General features: G+C 39.4%; 3 protein-coding genes and 1 pseudogene across 12 annotated transcripts; all 4 read right to left on the reverse strand.

The window, feature by feature from the left end:
• On the reverse strand, positions 1 to 5,500 carry LOC109125827 (putative disease resistance protein RPP1). Of its 2 annotated transcripts, XM_087460650.1 has the most exons (5): positions 5,107 to 5,467; positions 4,005 to 4,584; positions 2,733 to 3,846; positions 2,357 to 2,644; positions 1 to 2,224 (listed from the first exon to the last, which is right to left on the reverse strand). In XM_087460650.1, the coding sequence occupies exons 2-5, from the start codon at positions 4,373 to 4,375 to the stop codon at positions 653 to 655; spliced, it is 3,345 nt and encodes a 1,114-aa protein (XP_087316776.1). In that variant the 5' UTR covers positions 4,376 to 4,584; positions 5,107 to 5,467; the 3' UTR covers positions 1 to 652. The 2 variants fall into 2 exon arrangements, with proteins under 2 accessions (XP_087316776.1, XP_019083763.1); XM_019228218.2 differs by having other exon boundaries at positions 4,005 to 5,500.
• LOC104709085 (putative disease resistance protein RPP1) lies at positions 5,500 to 9,874 on the reverse strand (annotated as a pseudogene). Its single transcript, XR_015563282.1, has 4 exons — positions 9,123 to 9,874; positions 7,863 to 8,964; positions 7,479 to 7,769; positions 5,500 to 7,336 (listed from the first exon to the last, which is right to left on the reverse strand). The product of XR_015563282.1 is annotated as a putative disease resistance protein RPP1 (transcript).
• Positions 9,875 to 10,617: 743 nt separating this feature from the next.
• On the reverse strand, positions 10,618 to 14,924 carry LOC104705389 (putative disease resistance protein RPP1). Its single transcript, XM_010421381.3, is given in 5 exon segments — positions 10,618 to 10,748; positions 10,751 to 12,454; positions 12,597 to 12,887; positions 12,981 to 14,082; positions 14,262 to 14,924. Coding segments are annotated over 5 exon segments (3,738 nt in total). The 5' UTR covers positions 14,873 to 14,924; the 3' UTR covers positions 10,618 to 10,718.
• A 615-nt stretch (positions 14,925 to 15,539) lies between these two features.
• On the reverse strand, positions 15,540 to 20,281 carry LOC104705388 (putative disease resistance protein RPP1). Of its 8 annotated transcripts, none has more exons than XM_087460654.1 (6): positions 20,122 to 20,242; positions 19,803 to 19,900; positions 19,005 to 19,584; positions 17,815 to 18,925; positions 17,408 to 17,698; positions 15,540 to 17,309 (listed from the first exon to the last, which is right to left on the reverse strand). In XM_087460654.1, exons 3-6 carry the CDS (start codon positions 19,373 to 19,375, stop codon positions 16,113 to 16,115), a joined length of 2,970 nt encoding a protein of 989 aa, XP_087316780.1. In that variant the 5' UTR covers positions 19,376 to 19,584; positions 19,803 to 19,900; positions 20,122 to 20,242; the 3' UTR covers positions 15,540 to 16,112. The 8 variants fall into 8 exon arrangements, with proteins under 8 accessions (XP_087316780.1, XP_087316781.1, XP_087316782.1 ...); XM_087460655.1 differs by having other exon boundaries at positions 19,803 to 19,937; XM_087460656.1 differs by lacking the exon at positions 19,803 to 19,900 and having other exon boundaries at positions 15,540 to 16,246; positions 16,322 to 17,309; positions 20,119 to 20,242.
• Between the last annotated feature and the right edge of the window lie 78 nt (positions 20,282 to 20,359).

Consider the following 20,359-nt stretch of genomic DNA (forward strand, 5'->3'; position numbering starts at 1 on the left):
TACAGAAAGGAACCATTAACATTCAGAAATCCTGAAAAGGCAATTGGTAACAGAATAACCACATTACAATTGTAAGCCACAGTGAAATTTTTTCAATTAAGTACACTCTATGAACAAGGAACAAGTAAGCTAAGAGGTCGACTTTGAAGTATATCACATTTTAATGATTCTCAGAGTATCAGAGACAAAATGAGGAGTAAACACTTGCCAAAGAGGTCGACTTTGAAGTAAAATAGAAAATGAGGAAGTAAAAGGGTGAACCATAGATAACAGGTTTGTCTTCGTCTCGGCTTCTGTCGAAGTCAAAGAGCTCTTCGAGAGGATTTTTGGGCGTTCGAATGGTTGAGGCAGAAGTGGACTCCGATCTCGTATTTCAAAGTAACAACAGAATTGACATTAAAAAGTCAAGATATCATTTATTTCGTGTCCATCAACAACATGAAGAACTTCCAAACGTAACCCGCATCCTCCTATCTTCCAGTCGTCACGGCTTTCGACGTTGAACTCAAAGACAAGCTCGCTGGAAGTTACATTTGAGGCAGAAGTGAACTCCGATCTCGTATGTCAAAGTAACAACATAATTGACATTAAAAATTCAAGCTATCATTTATTTTTATTCTCAAATCCACAACAGTCTGTACCGCTCAGGCTCTCATTCGTGTCCATCAACAACATGAAGGACTTCCGAACGTAACCCGCATCCTCCTATCTTCCAGACGCAACCGACGTTGAATTTAATGACAAGCTCGCTGGAAGTTACAGTTGCTTCGATCTCGAATGTGTACAGATGCTCTGTTAGGCATGGGGAAATAGATTGTCTCATTGTTATAGACCTAACACCGAAAGAAATATGTAACCATTTATTATCTTCATCAGGAGCCTCATAGTCACCATTATTATAAACCAGCAAGATGCAAGCCTTAAATCTCATGTATCTAGGAAGAGGCCTCTCATTGAACTTAATTGTCAATGAACCCCCAGTTGCTCGGTGAGTGAAGTACGCAGGCACTTCTCTACCAGGTAAGACTGCTCGCCTACTTGGTGTCTGGATGATGAGGTCTCTTGCTTCTTGATTCAGTTTAAAGCACTTACCAAAGCTGAGAGTAATCTTTGGATTGTGGAAGGAGCAATCTAGTCTCTCCAAGGACTCACAGTCTTCTGCATCAATCTCTTCTAAAGATTCTGGAATCTGAGGCAGTGATACCACCTTCCTGCACCCCTTGAGCATTAGCGTCCTAAGACCAGAGATTCTCTTGATCGATGGAGGAACATCTTGTGTTTCTGTATCGTTCAAGTCCAGATGTGAAATGATGTCAAGAGCATGAGGGAATTCCATGAGGTTTTCAAAGTATGACATCAGCAAGTGATCAAGACGGGGCCATGACCTGATCGAGGGAGGCACTTCTTCTATTGCGGTTCCACTGAGATCGAGAAGTCTAACGTTTGTGGAGATCTCCGGAAACCTTTTCACCATCGAGCAACCATTGAGGGCAAGTTTGTCCAAAGATTTCAAATTGACGTTGCTGGGAAGATCCTCTAGCTTAGAGCATCCGTTTAAAACCAATTCCTGCAACTTCTGAAGGTTTCCAATAGAAAGAGGAAGTTTCACCAGATATGAGCAATCAGTAAGGTCCAATGTTTTGAGATTAGTGGCATTCCCAATAGAGGAAGGGAGCTCCAATAAATTTGAGCAACGACGAAGATCCAGTTTTTGGAGATTAATGGCATTCCCAAAAGAGGGAAGTTTGATCAGTCTCCAGCAATAACTAAGATCCAATTCCCGAAGATTAATGGCATTCCCAATAGAAGACGGGAGCTCCAATAGATCTGAGCAATCGCCAAGATCCAGTTTTTGGAGATTAATGGCATTCCCAATAGAGGAGGGAAGTTTGATCAGTCTCCAGCAATTAAAACGATTCAATTTCCCAAGATTAATGGCATTCTCAATAGAGGATGGAAGTTCCAACAGATTTGAGCAATGGCTAAGATCCAGTTTTTGGAGATTAATGGCATTCCCAAAAGAGGGAAGCTCCACAAGACTTGAGCACCGATGAAGATCTAAATTCTCGAGATTGGTGGCATTCCCAATACAAGAAGGGAGTCTGATCAGACTTGAGCAATTAAAAAGAATCAATTCTCGAAGATTAGTGGCAGTTGAGAGATCAGGAAGCTCCTTCAAGTTTTCAGAAAAACTCAAATCCATCCGCCTGAGATTTTGAAGCGGCTGTACAGACAATTAACACAAACATGGTTGTATATACACTTAGAAGTGAAACTCATGAGAAACATAAAAATACTTCCATGGCAAAAACGGGAGTGGCAAATGATAAATTAGAAATATAGAGAAAGTACTTACTTTAATTCCTTCCCACAATGTTTCAAGCTTGCTGTGCATCAGTTTTAGTTCAATAAGGAACTCCACGTTCACAATAGAAGGCAAACATGTCATCGGAAAATATACCCAATCTAGTAATTGAAGTTTGCGAGAAAGATAGTTCAGACCGCGAGATAGTAGCAATGTATCACGGTAACCTTCGAATCTTAAGAACTGAAGATTAGATATTCCTTCAAAAATCCTCTCACTTAGATCGAATTCTTCCTCGCTTCTGTAGCAGAAAGTTATGCCTATTACACTTTTACTACCCTGTAATAAAGGAACCAGAAAAAAGGTAGAGATTGGTTAGTTTTAAAATAAAACTAAATCTGTAGGGAGAGCAATGCAATAAACTTACTGCTGCATCACCAATCAGCACATCACATATCTCGTCTTCATCGAACAAAAACTGGCGCTGTCCAGGCTCATGAATAGATTGTTTACGAACAATTTCTCCACCTAGTTTTGCTAGCAAACTATGCATCTCTATATATCCATACTTGCTAAAAGATATGAGAGATTTCTCAGCCAAGACATTAAGTCTTTGCCTTACTTCCACAAACTTCTTTGCAAGATGCTCTTCCACTATCTTAATCTCTTCGTAGTTAAAGATACATGCTATATGAAGAAATAAATCTTTATCTTCGTCATCTAAAGCGTCATAGCTGAACTTCAAAATGCTCTGAATATCAGCGTCAAGGCTAGTTTCTAATCTTGGTAGTGACTTTTTCCACTCTTCCTTTGACATTCCCTTAAAGTAGGATCCCATAACTCTTAGCCCCAAAGGGAGGTTACCAGCAAGGTATGTAACTTTCCTAGCAAGCTCCTCAAAACCAGTTTTAGGAAACTTTTGACCAAAAGCATACATGCAGAAGATTTGAAGAGCCTCTTCAGTTGCTGGAAAATCCACCTTGTAAATATGGTTAATCCCATGTGCTCTGAGAAGTCTGTGATCTTGTGTTGTAATGATAATACGACTCCCAGGACCAAACCACCAAGTTTCTTTCGCCATAGCATCAAGTTGAACAGACTTGTCTACGCCATCAAGAACGACAAGAACTTTCTTGTCTTTCAACCTATCCTGGGCAACTCCTAAATGAGGAATCTTGATATCCATATGGTTGGTTATTTGAGACATAAACTGTTGTTGTAATTGCAACTTTGCGTTGTAGTCATCGGAGCCGGTTGGTCTTGAATAGGTTGCTTTGATGTTCTCCATAAAGACACTCAGCGGGTAACTGTTGGAAAGTTGGTTGTATACAACTCTGGCAATTGTGGTCTTCCCAATCCCAGGAGGACCCCAAATCCCAATCATCCTCACTTCATCTGACTGTAGGCATAACAATGGTTCAATCTTTTCCAAATGAGCTCTCATTCCAACGAACCCGTCGAAATCTCTTGATGGTGTGGAATTAATCAATATGTTCGAAATATCAGTGGCAATTTCCTTGATCATGACTGCTTCATTATCCCTATCAATTAGGTGCGGGAGAGAACATTACATTTAGTAAATAACCATGGAAGTGTCACACACATTCAAAAAGGAATATGAACTTACTGGATGTGTATTGTTTAAAAGCTACAAATATATTACAGTTTTTAGGAGCAAATGGGAATTAAAGGGACTAACCAGTTGCTTGAATGATAACCGGCGATTGTGCCCACTTCTGCCAAAGCTTGTCTCCATCTTCCAATGTCCTGCTTTGATTTACCGGCACAAGTTTTTCTAAAGACTTTCCCAAAATCTCCGGTCAGCTTTTTGACATCAGATGGATCTACTTTATGAAAAACGGCCATCACAGTTTGACCTAACTCTTCTCTGCACTTCATAGTCTCCACAAGCTCGTCAAGACACCATTTTGAAGAAGCGTAGTTTCTAGAGAGCAAGATAATAGCGATCTTAGACCCTCTAATAGCCCGAATAAGCTCAGGACCAATGGATTCCCCTCTTTTGATCTCATTATCAGCGAACGGAGTGATTCCCATTCTTTGAAATTCCATCTGAATGTGACTGAGAAAGTCTCTACGGACATCTTCCCCGCGGAAGCTGGGAAAGACTTGGTGCGTCCAGGTGCTATACAAAGAAGGTGAAGAAGGAACAGATGAAGGAGACAAAGAAGATGTAGATGATGATGAAGGAGATGAAGAAGATGAGTTATTTTCTTGGTTGTCTTGATGGAATCTGAGTTTTCTCAAAAGGATGAAGAAGCCTATTGCAACAGCAACAATGATAAAGAAAAACGAAGAAGCCATATTAATTAGTATGAACAATAATATCACAGTTTTCTTATCTCTTTTGCTTTGCTATCAACTATCACAGAGCTTTAAAGAGAGAGAGCTATGAGGAAGGCTCTGTATACAGTGTAAAAACGTTGACTTCATTGACTGGGAAAGTTGAAACTATTGGCAAAATTACATAGAATCCTCACAGAAAATTACAAGAAGGGGTCCCTACATGAGCAACTAGCTAGAGAAGAAGCTTCCTTCAATAATGTTTTAATGGAAGAAAAAATCCTTTTCTTTATCCAAGGAAAAAAAATAAGACTAAAACAAAATCATAAGAAGGAAAAAACACAACTTCACTAGCACAAACAGAAATGTAAAGATAATGTTACGAATTTTTAACATTTTAACTCTGAGAAGAAAGCAGCAACTATAACCACAAAACAACTTCAAACAAAGCGTTGGTCAAAATTTGAGTTCCATGGAACACAAGAGTCAAAAATACTTACATGGCTATATTCCATTTCTCAAATTTCTCTTAATCCGATTTTTACAAATTGATCGCCTTGCCTACAATCCAGCATCCTCTGTGTAGAGAAATTGGAAGGCATAGGGGTCCAAAAGATGAAGACTCTGTAATTAGTTTGAGGCTTTGAACCCGACGCAGATTGAACGCACAGTAAAACATCAGAACTCTGGTTAGCATCAGCATTAGAAGAAGTCTAGACCCACCACTTCCGCTTAAGCTCTTGCGTCTTGTTGTGTGTTCGTTCTACAGATGCTCTCGCTCTGCTACAAAGTTGATATTATTCTGGCTTTTTCCGGGCCCGGCCCAGGCCCATCAAACAAAAAAATGAAACCAAGGCTTATTAAGTCACTCAATTATATCGGGCATATTTATATTTAAAAAAGGGAAATTAGGTCTTTTCTATTAAAAAAACAAATTTTAGGCTTTAAACTTTATTCAATTTTTATAAATTTACATGATTCAGAGGAACACCATTCAAGCTCTCGTCATGTTCATCAACATTAAGAAGGGACCTCCACTACGAGTTGGCGTAGCCCGCATTTTCCTATCTTCCAGTCGTTACGGTTTTCGAGCTTGAACTCAAAGACAAGCTCGCTGGAAGTCACCTTCTCTTCGAACTCGAATGTGTGCAGATGCTCTGTTAAAACCGGATATACCCAATGCGTACTTGTTAGCCACGTAACATGGAGATGGTCTACCATTATCTCATCATCGTTAGCCTCATCTTCACTTTCCTTAACCAGGAAAATGCAAGCCTTAAATCTCATGGATGTAGGAATAGGCTTGTCACGTAACTTGATTGTTAATGGACCCCCATTTGAAGCTCTGTGAGTGAAGTAGCTGGGAACTTCTCCACCTGGTAACAACGCTTCTCCCCTAGTCTGGATGATGAGTTCTCTTGCTTCTTTATTCAGTTTCAAGCAGTTACCAAAGTTGAGAAGTTTCATTGGATGGTCAAAGGAGCAATCTAGTCTCTCCAGGGAGACACAGTTTACTGCGTTTATGAAAGAGACAGAATCTTGAATCTGTGGGAGCGATACCAGCTTTCTGCATCCCGTAAGTACAAGAAAACGGAGACGAGATAAACACTTGATCAATGGAGGAATCGCTTGTATATTTGCATCGATCAAGCCCAGAGACGCGATGATGTCAAAAGCATGAGGGAAGTCCTTGAGATCTTCAAAGTATGGCATATGCAACTCATTAAGATGAGGCCATGACCTGATAGAGGGAGGCACTTCTTCTATTCCGGTTCCTATGAGCCTGAGAACACGAACGTTTGTGGATATCTCAGGAAACTTTTTCAACAGCCAGCAATTAGTAAGATCAAGTTCAACCAAAGACTCCAAATTGATATTGGTGGGAAGACTCTCTAGCTTAGAGCATCCTCCTAATCTCAACCTCTCCAACTTCTGAAGGTTTCCAATAGAAATAGGAAGTTCCTCCAGATCTGAGCAATCACTAAGGTCCACTTTTCGGAGATTAATGGCATTCCCAATAGAGGAGGGGAGCTCCATCAGGCTTGAACATCCACTAAGATCCAGTTTTTGGAGATTAATGAGAAAACCAATAGAGGATGGGAGCTCCACAAGACTTGAGCATCCATAAAGATATAAAATCTCAAGATTATCAACATTCCCAATAGAGGAAGGGAGTGTGATCAGACTCGAGCAATTATGAAGATATAGATCCTGAAGATTAATGGCATTCCCTATAGAAGAAGGCAATTCTACAAGACTTGAGCACCCACCAAGAAACAATGTTTGGAGATTAATGGCATTCCCTATAGAAGAAGGCAATTCTACAAGACTTGAGCAATTATGAAGATATAGATCCTGAAGATTAATGGCATTCCCTATAGAAGAAGGCAATTCTACAAGACTTGAGCACCCACCAAGAATCAATGTTTGGAGATTAATGGCATTCCCAATAGTGGAGGGGAGTCCCACCAGATTTGAGCATCCATCAAGAGTCAAATATCGAAGATTAATGAGGTTTCCAATAGAAGTGGGAAGCTCCAACAGATTTGAGCATCCACGAAGAAAAATATTCTTAAGATAAGTGACATTCCCAATAGACGAGGTGAGTTTGATCAGACTTGAGCAATTACGAAGATCTAAGCTTTCAAGACTGGTGGCTGTTGAAAGATCAGGAATCTCCTTCAAGTTTACAGAATAACTCAAATCCATCTTTTTCAAATTTGGAAGCGGCTGTTCATAAAATAACAAGAATACATATTTTATACACTTAGTAATGAAACACTAAGAGAACATATAAACACTTCCATGCAAAAACGAGATTGGTAAGATGAGTCAAAATGTACAATAGACAAATGAAGTCAGACCTACTTACTTTAATTCCTTCCCACAACTTCTCAAGCTTGCTGTGATCCATGGTTAGTGTAACAAGGAAGTTCAAACTCACAATAAAAGACAAACATGTCATAGGAAAATGACTCCAGTGCAGTATTTGAAGTCTACGAGAAAAATAGTTCAGACCTCGCGATAATTGAAATGTATCACGACAACAAGAAAATCTCAAGAATTGGAGGTTAGACATTCCTTCAAAGGCTCTCTCACTTATATCTACTTCTTCTCCAGTTCCCTGGAAGTAAAAATTTATCCCTACGACACTTTTACTACCCTGATATAAAGGAAGATAGAAATGGTTAGTTATCAAATAAACTATATTCGTAGGGGCCGGACCAGTGCAAAGAAAAATAATGTCAGAACTTACTTCTGCGTCTCCTGTCAGTACTTCACAAATCTCTCTTCTATCGTGCAAAAACTGCCCTTGAATAGATTGTTTACGAACCATTTCTCTACCTAGCTTTTCTAGCAAACTATGCATCTTTATACATCCACCATGGTTGATAGATATGAGAGATTTCTCAGCCAAGACATCAAGCCTTTGCCTCACTTCCACAAACTTCTTTGCAAGACACTCTTCCACTATCTTAATCTCTTCAAAGTTAAAAAAACATGCTATATGAAGAAATAAATCTTTATCTTCGTCATCTAAAGCGTCATAGCTGAACTTCAAAATGCTCTGAATATCAGCGTCAAGGCTAGTTTCTAATCTTGGTAGTGACTTTTTCCACTCTTCCTTTGACATTCCCTTAAAGTAGGATCCCATAACTCTTAGCCCCAAAGGGAGGTTACCAGCAAGGTATGTAACTTTCCTAGCAAGCTCCTCAAAACCAGTTTTAGGAAACTTTTGACCAAAAGCATACATGCAGAAGATTTGAAGAGCCTCTTCAGTTGCTGGAAAATCCACCTTGTAAATATGGTTAATCCCATGTGCTCTGAGAAGTCTGTGATCTTGTGTTGTAATGATAATACGACTCCCAGGACCAAACCACCAAGTTTCTTTCGCCATAGCATCAAGTTGAACAGACTTGTCTACGCCATCAAGAACGACAAGAACTTTCTTGTCTTTCAACCTATCCTGGGCAACTCCTAAATGAGGAATCTTGATATCCATATGGTTGGTTATTTGAGACATAAACTGTTGTTGTAATTGCAACTTTGCGTTGTAGTCATCGGAGCCGGTTGGTCTTGAATAGGTTGCTTTGATGTTCTCCATAAAGACACTCAGCGGGTAACTGTTGGAAAGTTGGTTGTATACAACTCTGGCAATTGTGGTCTTCCCAATCCCAGGAGGACCCCAAATCCCAATCATCCTCACTTCATCTGACTGTAGGCATAACAATGGTTCAATCTTTTCCAAATGAGCTCTCATTCCAACGAACCCGTCGAAATCTCTTGATGGTGTGGAATTAATCAATATGTTCGAAATATCAGTGGCAATTTCCTTGATCATGACTGCTTCATTATCCCTATCAATTAGGTGCGGGAGAGAACATTACATTTAGTAAATAACCATGGAAGTGTCACACACATTCAAAAAGGAATATGAACTTACTGGATGTGTATTGTTTAAAAGCTACAAATATATTACAGTTTTTAGGAGCAAATGGGAATTAAAGGGACTAACCAGTTGCTTGAATGATAACCGGCGATTGTGCCCACTTCTGCCAAAGCTTGTCTCCATCTTCCAATGTCCTGCTTTGATTTACCGGCACAAGTTTTTCTAAAGACTTTCCCAAAATCTCCGGTCAGCTTTTTGACATCAGATGGATCTACTTTATGAAAAACGGCCATCACAGTTTGACCTAACTCTTCTCTGCACTTCATAGTCTCCACAAGCTCGTCAAGACACCATTTTGAAGAAGCGTAGTTTCTAGAGAGCAAGATAATAGCGATCTTAGACCCTCTAATAGCCCGAATAAGCTCAGGACCAATGGATTCCCCTCTTTTGATCTCATTATCAGCGAACGGAGTGATTCCCATTCTTTGAAATTCCATCTGAATGTGACTGAGAAAGTCTCTACGGACATCTTCCCCGCGGAAGCTGGGAAAGACTTGGTGCGTCCAGGTGCTATACAAAGAAGGTGAAGAAGGAACAGATGAAGGAGACAAAGAAGATGTAGATGATGATGAAGGAGATGAAGAAGATGAGTTATTTTCTTGGTTGTCTTGATGGAATCTGAGTTTTCTCAAAAGGATGAAGAAGCCTATTGCAACAGCAACAATGATAAAGAAAAACGAAGAAGCCATATTAATTAGTATGAACAATAATATCACAGTTTTCTTATCTCTTTTGCTTTGCTATCAACTATCACAGAGCTTTAAAGAGAGAGAGCTATGAGGAAGGCTCTGTATACAGTGTAAAAACGTTGACTTCATTGACTGGGAAAGTTGAAACTATTGGCAAAATTACATAGAATCCTCACAGAAAATTACAAGAAGGGGTCCCTACATGAGCAACTAGCTAGAGAAGAAGCTTCCTTCAATAATGTTTTAATGGAAGAAAAAATCCTTTTCTTTATCCAAGGAAAAAAAATAAGACTAAAACAAAATCATAAGAAGGAAAAAACACAACTTCACTAGCACAAACAGAAATGTAAAGATAATGTTACGAATTTTTAACATTTTAACTCTGAGAAGAAAGCAGCAACTATAACCACAAAACAACTTCAAACAAAGCGTTGGTCAAAATTTGAGTTCCATGGAACACAAGAGTCAAAAATACTTACATGGCTATATTCCATTTCTCAAATTTCTCTTAATCCGATTTTTACAAATTGATCGCCTTGCCTACAATCCAGCATCCTCTGTGTAGAGAAATTGGAAGGCATAGGGGTCCAAAAGATGAAGACTCTGTAATTAGTTTGAGGCTTTGAACCCGACGCAGATTGAACGCACAGTAAAACATCAGAACTCTGGTTAGCATCAGCATTAGAAGAAGTCTAGACCCACCACTTCCGCTTAAGCTCTTGCGTCTTGTTGTGTGTTCGTTCTACAGATGCTCTCGCTCTGCTACAAAGTTGATATTATTCTGGCTTTTTCCGGGCCCGGCCCAGGCCCATCAAACAAAAAAATGAAACCAAGGCTTATTAAGTCACTCAATTATATCGGGCATATTTATATTTAAAAAAGGGAAATTAGGTCTTTTCTATTAAAAAAACAAATTTTAGGCTTTAAACTTTATTCAATTTTTATAAATTTACATGATTCAGAGGAACACCATTCAAGCTCTCGTCATGTTCATCAACATTAAGAAGGGACCTCCACTACGAGTTGGCGTAGCCCGCATTTTCCTATCTTCCAGTCGTTACGGTTTTCGAGCTTGAACTCAAAGACAAGCTCGCTGGAAGTCACCTTCTCTTCGAACTCGAATGTGTGCAGATGCTCTGTTAAAACCGGATATACCCAATGCGTACTTGTTAGCCACGTAACATGGAGATGGTCTACCATTATCTCATCATCGTTAGCCTCATCTTCACTTTCCTTAACCAGGAAAATGCAAGCCTTAAATCTCATGGATGTAGGAATAGGCTTGTCACGTAACTTGATTGTTAATGGACCCCCATTTGAAGCTCTGTGAGTGAAGTAGCTGGGAACTTCTCCACCTGGTAACAACGCTTCTCCCCTAGTCTGGATGATGAGTTCTCTTGCTTCTTTATTCAGTTTCAAGCAGTTACCAAAGTTGAGAAGTTTCATTGGATGGTCAAAGGAGCAATCTAGTCTCTCCAGGGAGACACAGTTTACTGCGTTTATGAAAGAGACAGAATCTTGAATCTGTGGGAGCGATACCAGCTTTCTGCATCCCGTAAGTACAAGAAAACGGAGACGAGATAAACACTTGATCAATGGAGGAATCGCTTGTATATTTGCATCGATCAAGCCCAGAGACGCGATGATGTCAAAAGCATGAGGGAAGTCCTTGAGATCTTCAAAGTATGGCATATGCAACTCATTAAGATGAGGCCATGACCTGATAGAGGGAGGCACTTCTTCTATTCCGGTTCCTATGAGCCTGAGAACACGAACGTTTGTGGATATCTCAGGAAACTTTTTCAACAGCCAGCAATTAGTAAGATCAAGTTCAACCAAAGACTCCAAATTGATATTGGTGGGAAGACTCTCTAGCTTAGAGCATCCTCCTAATCTCAACCTCTCCAACTTCTGAAGGTTTCCAATAGAAATAGGAAGTTCCTCCAGATCTGAGCAATCACTAAGGTCCACTTTTCGGAGATTAATGGCATTCCCAATAGAGGAGGGGAGCTCCATCAGGCTTGAACATCCACTAAGATCCAGTTTTTGGAGATTAATGAGAAAACCAATAGAGGATGGGAGCTCCACAAGACTTGAGCATCCATAAAGATATAAAATCTCAAGATTATCAACATTCCCAATAGAGGAAGGGAGTGTGATCAGACTCGAGCAATTATGAAGATATAGATCCTGAAGATTAATGGCATTCCCTATAGAAGAAGGCAATTCTACAAGACTTGAGCACCCACCAAGAAACAATGTTTGGAGATTAATGGCATTCCCTATAGAAGAAGGCAATTCTACAAGACTTGAGCAATTATGAAGATATAGATCCTGAAGATTAATGGCATTCCCTATAGAAGAAGGCAATTCTACAAGACTTGAGCACCCACCAAGAATCAATGTTTGGAGATTAATGGCATTCCCAATAGTGGAGGGGAGTCCCACCAGATTTGAGCATCCATCAAGAGTCAAATATCGAAGATTAATGAGGTTTCCAATAGAAGTGGGAAGCTCCAACAGATTTGAGCATCCACGAAGAAAAATATTCTTAAGATAAGTGACATTCCCAATAGACGAGGTGAGTTTGATCAGACTTGAGCAATTACGAAGATCTAAGCTTTCAAGACTGGTGGCTGTTGAAAGATCAGGAATCTCCTTCAAGTTTACAGAATAACTCAAATCCATCTTTTTCAAATTTGGAAGCGGCTGTTCATAAAATAACAAGAATACATATTTTATACACTTAGTAATGAAACACTAAGAGAACATATAAACACTTCCATGCAAAAACGAGATTGGTAAGATGAGTCAAAATGTACAATAGACAAATGAAGTCAGACCTACTTACTTTAATTCCTTCCCACAACTTCTCAAGCTTGCTGTGATCCATGGTTAGTGTAACAAGGAAGTTCAAACTCACAATAAAAGACAAACATGTCATAGGAAAATGACTCCAGTGCAGTATTTGAAGTCTACGAGAAAAATAGTTCAGACCTCGCGATAATTGAAATGTATCACGACAACAAGAAAATCTCAAGAATTGGAGGTTAGACATTCCTTCAAAGGCTCTCTCACTTATATCTACTTCTTCTCCAGTTCCCTGGAAGTAAAAATTTATCCCTACGACACTTTTACTACCCTGATATAAAGGAAGATAGAAATGGTTAGTTATCAAATAAACTATATTCGTAGGGGCCGGACCAGTGCAAAGAAAAATAATGTCAGAACTTACTTCTGCGTCTCCTGTCAGTACTTCACAAATCTCTCTTCTATCGTGCAAAAACTGCCCTTGAATAGATTGTTTACGAACCATTTCTCTACCTAGCTTTTCTAGCAAACTATGCATCTTTATACATCCACCATGGTTGATAGATATGAGAGATTTCTCAGCCAAGACATCAAGCCTTTGCCTCACTTCCACAAACTTCTTTGCAAGACACTCTTCCACTATCTTAATCTCTTCAAAGTTAAAAAAACATGCTATATGAAGAAATAAATCTTTATCTTCGTCATCTAAAGCGTCATAGCTGAACTTCAAAATGCTCTGAATATCAGCGTCAAGGCTAGTTTCTAATCTTGGTAGTGACTTTTTCCACTCTTCCTTTGACATTCCCTTAAAGTAGGATCCCATAACTCTTAGCCCCAAAGGGAGGTTACCAGCAAGGTATGTAACTTTCCTAGCAAGCTCCTCAAAACCAGTTTTAGGAAACTTTTGACCAAAAGCATACATGCAGAAGATTTGAAGAGCCTCTTCAGTTGCTGGAAAATCCACCTTGTAAATATGGTTAATCCCATGTGCTCTGAGAAGTCTGTGATCTTGTGTTGTAATGATAATACGACTCCCAGGACCAAACCACCAAGTTTCTTTCGCCATAGCATCAAGTTGAACAGACTTGTCTACGCCATCAAGAACGACAAGAACTTTCTTGTCTTTCAACCTATCCTGGGCAACTCCTAAATGAGGAATCTTGATATCCATATGGTTGGTTATTTGAGACATAAACTGTTGTTGTAATTGCAACTTTGCGTTGTAGTCATCGGAGCCGGTTGGTCTTGAATAGGTTGCTTTGATGTTCTCCATAAAGACACTCAGCGGGTAACTGTTGGAAAGTTGGTTGTATACAACTCTGGCAATTGTGGTCTTCCCAATCCCAGGAGGACCCCAAATCCCAATCATCCTCACTTCATCTGACTGTAGGCATAACAATGGTTCAATCTTTTCCAAATGAGCTCTCATTCCAACGAACCCGTCGAAATCTCTTGATGGTGTGGAATTAATCAATATGTTCGAAATATCAGTGGCAATTTCCTTGATCATGACTGCTTCATTATCCCTAACAGTTAGAAGGAAGAAATAATTACAGTTAGTAGATGAACCATGGAAATATCAAACACATATAAAGAAAAAAGAACTATCACAGATCTTTAAAGAGAGCTATGATGGTATTGTTTAAAATTAAAGCTACAAATGTATAAGTTGAAGAGCAAGTAGAAATCACAAAAATAAACTAACCAGCTGGTTGAATGATAACCAGCGATGGTGGCCACTTCTGCCAAAGCTTGTCTCCATCTCCCTATGTCCTGTTCTGTTTTACCAGCGCAAGTTCTTCTGAAAACTTTCCCGAAATCTCCGGTCAGGTTTTTGACATCAGTTGGATCCACTTTATGAAAAATGGGCATCACAGTTTGGCCTAATTCTTCTCTGCACTTCATAATCTCCACCAGTTCGTTAAGACACCATTTTGATGAAGCATAGTTCCTAGAGACCAGCACAACTGCGATCTTGGATTCTCCAATTGACCGAATGAGCTCGGGTGCTATGGATTCTCCTCTTTTGATCTCATTATCAACGAACGAAGTGATTCCCATTCTTTGAAACTCCATCTGAATGTGACTGAGAAAGTCAATACGGACATCTTCCCCGCGGAAGCTGGGAAAGACATGGTATGTCCAGTTGCGAGATGAAGAAGATGCAGGACCTGATGAAAGAGACAACGAAGATGGAGATGAAGGAGGTAAAGAAGATGACTTCTTTTCTTGGTTATCTTGATGAACTCTGAGCTTTCTCAAAAGGGTTAGGAAGCCTACTGCAGCTGCAACAGTAGTAAGAAAAAGAGAACCCATTGATTTGTATGATCAATATCAAAGTTTTCTTATCTCTTTCTATTGGATACCTTTTATTTAAAGAGAGCTATAGGAGGCTCTGTATACAGTGAAAAACGTTGACTTCATTGACTGGAACGTTGAAACTATTAGCAAAATTACATAAATCCTCACAGAAAATTACTAGAACGTACGGGTCCTACATGAGCAACTAGCAGGAGAAGAAGCTTCATTCAATAATATTTTATAGCAAATCAGATCCAAGAAGAAAAAAACTAATTAAAATCATAAGAAGGATAAATAGCTAAGGGAAAACCCAACTACACAAATACAAACAAGACAAAGCAACAACTAAAAACACATGCAATTTCAAGAAAGCACTGATCCGAGTTATTAATAATAATTGATATCCAAAATCCGAGTTCCATGGATTTAAAAAATTGAACATAAAAATGCCAAAGACTCAAAAATACACATGGCTGTTCATTCCTCAGCTTCTCTATATCCGATTGTTGCTAATTGATCAGCAACAATCAGCAATAAGACTTAGCATAACAGTAATTGAATAACAACATTGCAATCACAAGCCACAGTGAAATTTCTTTAACAGAGATCTTTAAGTACTTGCTCGATCAAGCACAGTTTATGAGCACCCCACAAAGAATATAAGGAACTGATAATGACTCTATCATTGAAGTTTATATCACATTTCATTGATTTTGAGAGTATCACATACAAAAGGAAGAATAATGAGAACGACTTTGAAGTGAATACACAATGAGAAAGTCAAAAATAATAATACGTAGACTAGTTGCGATGTAACTTAAAAGATTTTCGATAAGAAGAAGCTACGGGAGAAGGTAAGAACCTGACTGAGAGAAGAGGAAGCTGAAATGGGTTAAATCAAGGGCTTTCTTCACATTAGAGCAGCAGAATCTGAGGTTTTACGAATATGTAATGTTAGCCCCCTGACGGTTAGTGAAAGAAATTACTTATGGCCACCGCTCAAGCTCTTATGTCATCGTGTTCATTGGGAACTCCAAGAGTTTGCGTACTCCGCTCCAAGTTCGAATGTGTACATATGCGCTGTTAAAAGTTGATATATTAGACGCTGGCTATTTCTGCACTGAAGAATGAGAGCATTGCGTACATTGTTCTCTTCATCACACGCCCCTGGGTGGTAAGAACCTCTAGCTTAACATCAACCTCTGTTTTATTTTGACATCCCCCATAGCCACCGCTCAGGCTATCATCGTGTTAATCAACATGAAGGCACCTCCATGATTTGGTATACTCTGCATTCTCTGATCTTCCAATCGCTACTGTCGAGGTTGAACTCCAAAACAATCTCGCTGGAAGTCACCTCTGTGTCGACTTCAAATGTGTATAAATGTTCTGCTAAAGTTGGATTCATTACATGCCAGCTATTTTTACACCAAAACGCGACAACACTAGATGGATACTTCTTACCATCGTCACTTTGATGAACCGACAAGATGGCCTTAAATCTCATGGATGTAGGAAGAGGCCTCTCTTTCAACTTTATTGTCAATAAACCCCCGCTTGTAGCTCGATGAGTGAAGTACGAAGGCACTTCTCCACCGGGTAAAAAGGCATGTCCACTAGTCGGTGTCTTGATGATGAGGTCTCTTGCTTCTTGATTCAGTTTGTAGCACTTGGCAAATTTGAGACAAATCTTTGGACTGTGAAAGAAGCAATCTAATCTCTCCAGTGACTCGCAATCTTCTGCATCAATCATAGAGAGGGACTCTGGAATCTGTGGTAGTGATACCAGCTTTCTACATCCCTTGAGCACTAATCGATCCAGACGAGAGATTCTCTTGACCAATGGAGGAACTTCTTGTACCTCTGTATCGCTCAAGTACAGGTCTGTGATGCTGTCAAGAGCATGAGGCAACTCCTTGAGGTTTTCAAAGTAAGACATATGCAACTCATCAAGATGAGGCCATAACGTGATTGACGGAGGCACTTCTTCTATTGCAGTCTCGCTGAGCTTGAGAACTCTAATGTTTGTAGAAATCTCGGGAAAATATTTCAACACGGAGCAATCAGTGAGGTCAAGTTCAACCAAAGATTCCAAGTTAATGTTGGTTGGAAGAACCTCTAGCATAGAGCATCCGTCTAACATCAACTTCTGCAACTTCTGAAGCTTTTCAATAAAAAGAGGCAGTTCAACCAAATTTGAGCAACTACTAAGATCCAATATCTCTAGATTGGTGGTTTTTTCAATAAATGAGGGAAACTCCACAATATCTGAGCATCCTCCGAGATTTAATTTCTTGAGATTAGTGGCATTCCCGAGAGAAGAGGGGAGCTTCATTAGACTTGAGCAATAACTCAGATTCAATTTCTGAAGACTAGCGGCAGTTGAGAAATCAGGAAGCTCCTTCAAGTTTTCAGATTCACGCAAATTCATCCTCTTGAGATTTCGAAGCGGCTGTACAGACAAATAACAAGTACATGGTTGATTCATGATATAAACCAGTGATAAATATGGATTCGTAATAAAGAGAAATAGATCAAACCTGTACTTACTTTAATTCCCTCCCACAACATTTCAAGCTTGCTGTTATCCATGGTTAGTTCGATAAGAAACTCCACGTTCACAATAGAAGGCAAACATGTCATCGGGAAATAACTCCAGTGTAGTATTCGAAGTTTACGAGACAAATAGTTCAGACCTTGAGATAACTGCAACGTATCGCAGTTACCATCGATTCTTAAGAACTGGAGATTACACATTCCTTCGAAGGCTCTCTCACTTATATTTAATTCTTCCCCAATTCCACGGTAGTCAAAATCTATACCTATAACGCTTTTACTACCCTGAAATAAAGCAACAAAATAAATTAAGTAGAGATGGTTAGTTAGTATACTATTTGTAGTAGGGAGCAATCACCAATCAGTACATCACAAATCTCAAGATAGGTTGAAAGACTTACTGCTCCATCACCAATCAGTACATCACAAATCTCTCTTCCATCGACCAAAAACTGGCGTTCTCCAGGCTCATTTATAGATAGTTTACGAACAATGTCTCTACCTAGTCTTTCTAGCAAACTATGCATCTCAGTTCGGCCGCATTGGTTAAAGAGTATGAGAGATTTCTGAGATAAGACGTTAAGTCTTTGCCTCACTTCAAAGAACTTCGTTGCAAGAAGCTCTTCCACTTTCTTAATCAGTCCGTAGTTGAAAAAGCAGGCAATATGAAGAAATAAATCTTTATCTTCATCATCCAAAGCGTCATAGCTGAACTTCAAAATGCTTCGAATATCAGTGTCAAGAGTACTTCTTAACCTTGGTAGTGAGTCTATCCACTCCTGCTTGGACATTCCCCTGAAATGGGAGCCCATAACCCTTAGCCCCAAAGGAAGTCTACCAGCAAATTTTGTAACTTCCCAAGCTAGCTCCTCAAAGCCATCTTTAGGGGACTTCTGACCGAAAGCATACATGCAGAAGATTTGAAGGGCATCATTAGCTGGTGGAAAATCCACCTGGTATATATGGTTGATCTCATGTGCTCTAAAAAGTCTACAATCTTGTGTTGTAATGATAATTCGACTCCCAGGACCAAACCACCAAGTTTCTTTCGCCATCGCCTCTAGTTGTATTGACTTATCCACACCATCAAGAACGACAAGAACTTTCTTGTCTTTCAACCTAGCTGGGGCAACTCCTAAATGAGTAATCTCCATATCCTTATGGTTGGTTATTTGAGACATAAAGAGTTGTTGCAACCGCAACTTTGTGCTGTAGTCATCAGAACAAAGTCTTGTATAGTTTGCATTGATATTGTCCATAAAGACACTCAGTTGGAAATTGTTGGAGAGTTGGTTGTATAAAACTCTGGCGATTGTGGTTTTCCCAATCCCAGGAGGACCCCAAATCCCAATCATCCTCACTTCATCTGAGTGTAGGCTTAACAAAGGTTCCATCTTTTTCAAATGAGCTCTCATCCCAATTAACCCATCGAAATCACTTGATGATATGACATTGTTCAACATGTTTGAAATATCAGTGGCAATTTTCTTGATCATGGCAGCTTCATTATCCCTAACAAATTCAGAGATCAACAAATGGGTATCAATCCAATGGTAATGTTTAAGAGCAAATGGAAATCTCAAGGACTAACCAGTTGCTCGAATGGTAACCAGCGATTGTAGCCACTTGAGCCAGAGCTTCTCTCCATCTACCAATGTCTTCTTTTGTTTGACCAGCACAAGTTTTTCTAAATACTTTCCCAAAATCACCGCTCAGCTTTTTTACTTCAGATGGATCAACTTTATAGAATATGGCCACCACTGTTTGGCCCAACTCTTCTCTGCACTTGATAATCTCCACCAGTTCGTCAAGACACCACTTTGAAGAAGCATAGTTCCTAGAGACCAGCACAACTGCGATCCTAGAGTCTCTAATGGCCCGAATGAGCTCGGGGCCGATGGACTCTCCTCTTTTGATCTCATTATCAACGAAGGAAGTGATTCCCATTCTTTGAAACTCCATCTGAATGTGACTGAGAAAGTCTCTACGGACATCTTCACCCCGGAAGCTTGGAAAGACATGGTATGTGCATATGCGAGAAGAAGAAGAAGGTGGAGTAACTGATGAAAGAGACAAAGAAGATGGAGGTGATGAAGAAGAAGAAGAAGAAGAAGAACTCTCTTCTTGGTTATCTTGATGAATTCTGAGTTTTCTCAAAAACGTGAGAAGGCCTATTGCAACAGCAACAATGATAAAGAAAAAAGAAGAATCCATTAATCAGTATGATGGAAAGATGATCACAGAGATTTACAGAGAGAGCTATGTAGAGGAAGAAATTACTAAAGAGGCTTCGTGAACACAGAACGTTGACTAAGTATGTTAAAAACTACTTAGCAAAACAAAACAAGATTAGGTACTTTCTTTATTCCATATACCGTATATGATATACCTAATTCCTCATAAAAAATTACAAGAACGTTATGAAGGTCCTACAAGTACAGGGACCAACCAGTAAGATAGGAAGGAAGTTTCGTTTAAGGATGTTTTCTTAGAAAAAAGTAAGACTGGACTCCAAGAAGAACATCTAAGCTATGAAAACAAAAGAATAATGAAAGATAAAACAGTAGAATCTGACTTGTGGCAATTCTATTCTTAACAAGAAAACATCAATTAAGAAGAACACAAGCGCACCTAAGTAGTGACTAATATCTGAGATGTTTATTAAAACATGAAAACATGAAAACGCAGAAATGTCAAAAACATACTACATCGCACTTCTTGAATCCCTCAAATTTGACAAGCGTACGGAGAAATCTTCGTTTACAAACCCATGGCGATATAGCTCGACTTGTCTGTAATCGAGAATCGTTCATCATCAGTGTCGAAATCGGAAGGGATAGGGACAATAGTGGAAATATATTAAAAGATAAAAAACTTCAGAAAAGTTGCTCGGGATTTTGAACCCCCAACGTGAATCGAACACACAACCTTAGTCACAATGTCATA

Source organism: Camelina sativa, chromosome 8, assembly GCF_030686135.1.
Source record: "Camelina sativa cultivar CO46 ecotype springtype chromosome 8, ASM3068613v1".
Taxonomy (NCBI): Eukaryota; Viridiplantae; Streptophyta; class Magnoliopsida; order Brassicales; family Brassicaceae; genus Camelina; species Camelina sativa.

Bases quoted from the DNA above. Each gene is read 5' to 3' on its own strand.
- LOC109125827 (XM_019228218.2), bottom strand. From the start codon at position 4,627: ATGGCTTCTTCGTTTTTCTTTATCATTGTTGCTGTTGCAATAGGCTTC. The intron at 2,645-2,732 runs GTAAGTTTATTG...CCTTTATTACAG, and splicing joins TGCTGATTGGTGATGCAGCA to GGTAGTAAAAGTGTAATAGG. The intron at 2,225-2,356 runs GTAAGTACTTTC...TTGTCTGTACAG, and splicing joins CATTGTGGGAAGGAATTAAA to CCGCTTCAAAATCTCAGGCG.
- LOC104705388 (XM_010421377.3), bottom strand. From the start codon at position 19,627: ATGGATTCTTCTTTTTTCTTTATCATTGTTGCTGTTGCAATAGGCCTT. The intron at 18,926-19,004 runs GTTAGTCCTTGA...TGAATTTGTTAG, and splicing joins GGTTACCATTCGAGCAACTG to GGATAATGAAGCTGCCATGA. The intron at 17,699-17,814 runs GTAAGTCTTTCA...GCTTTATTTCAG, and splicing joins TACTGATTGGTGATGGAGCA to GGTAGTAAAAGCGTTATAGG.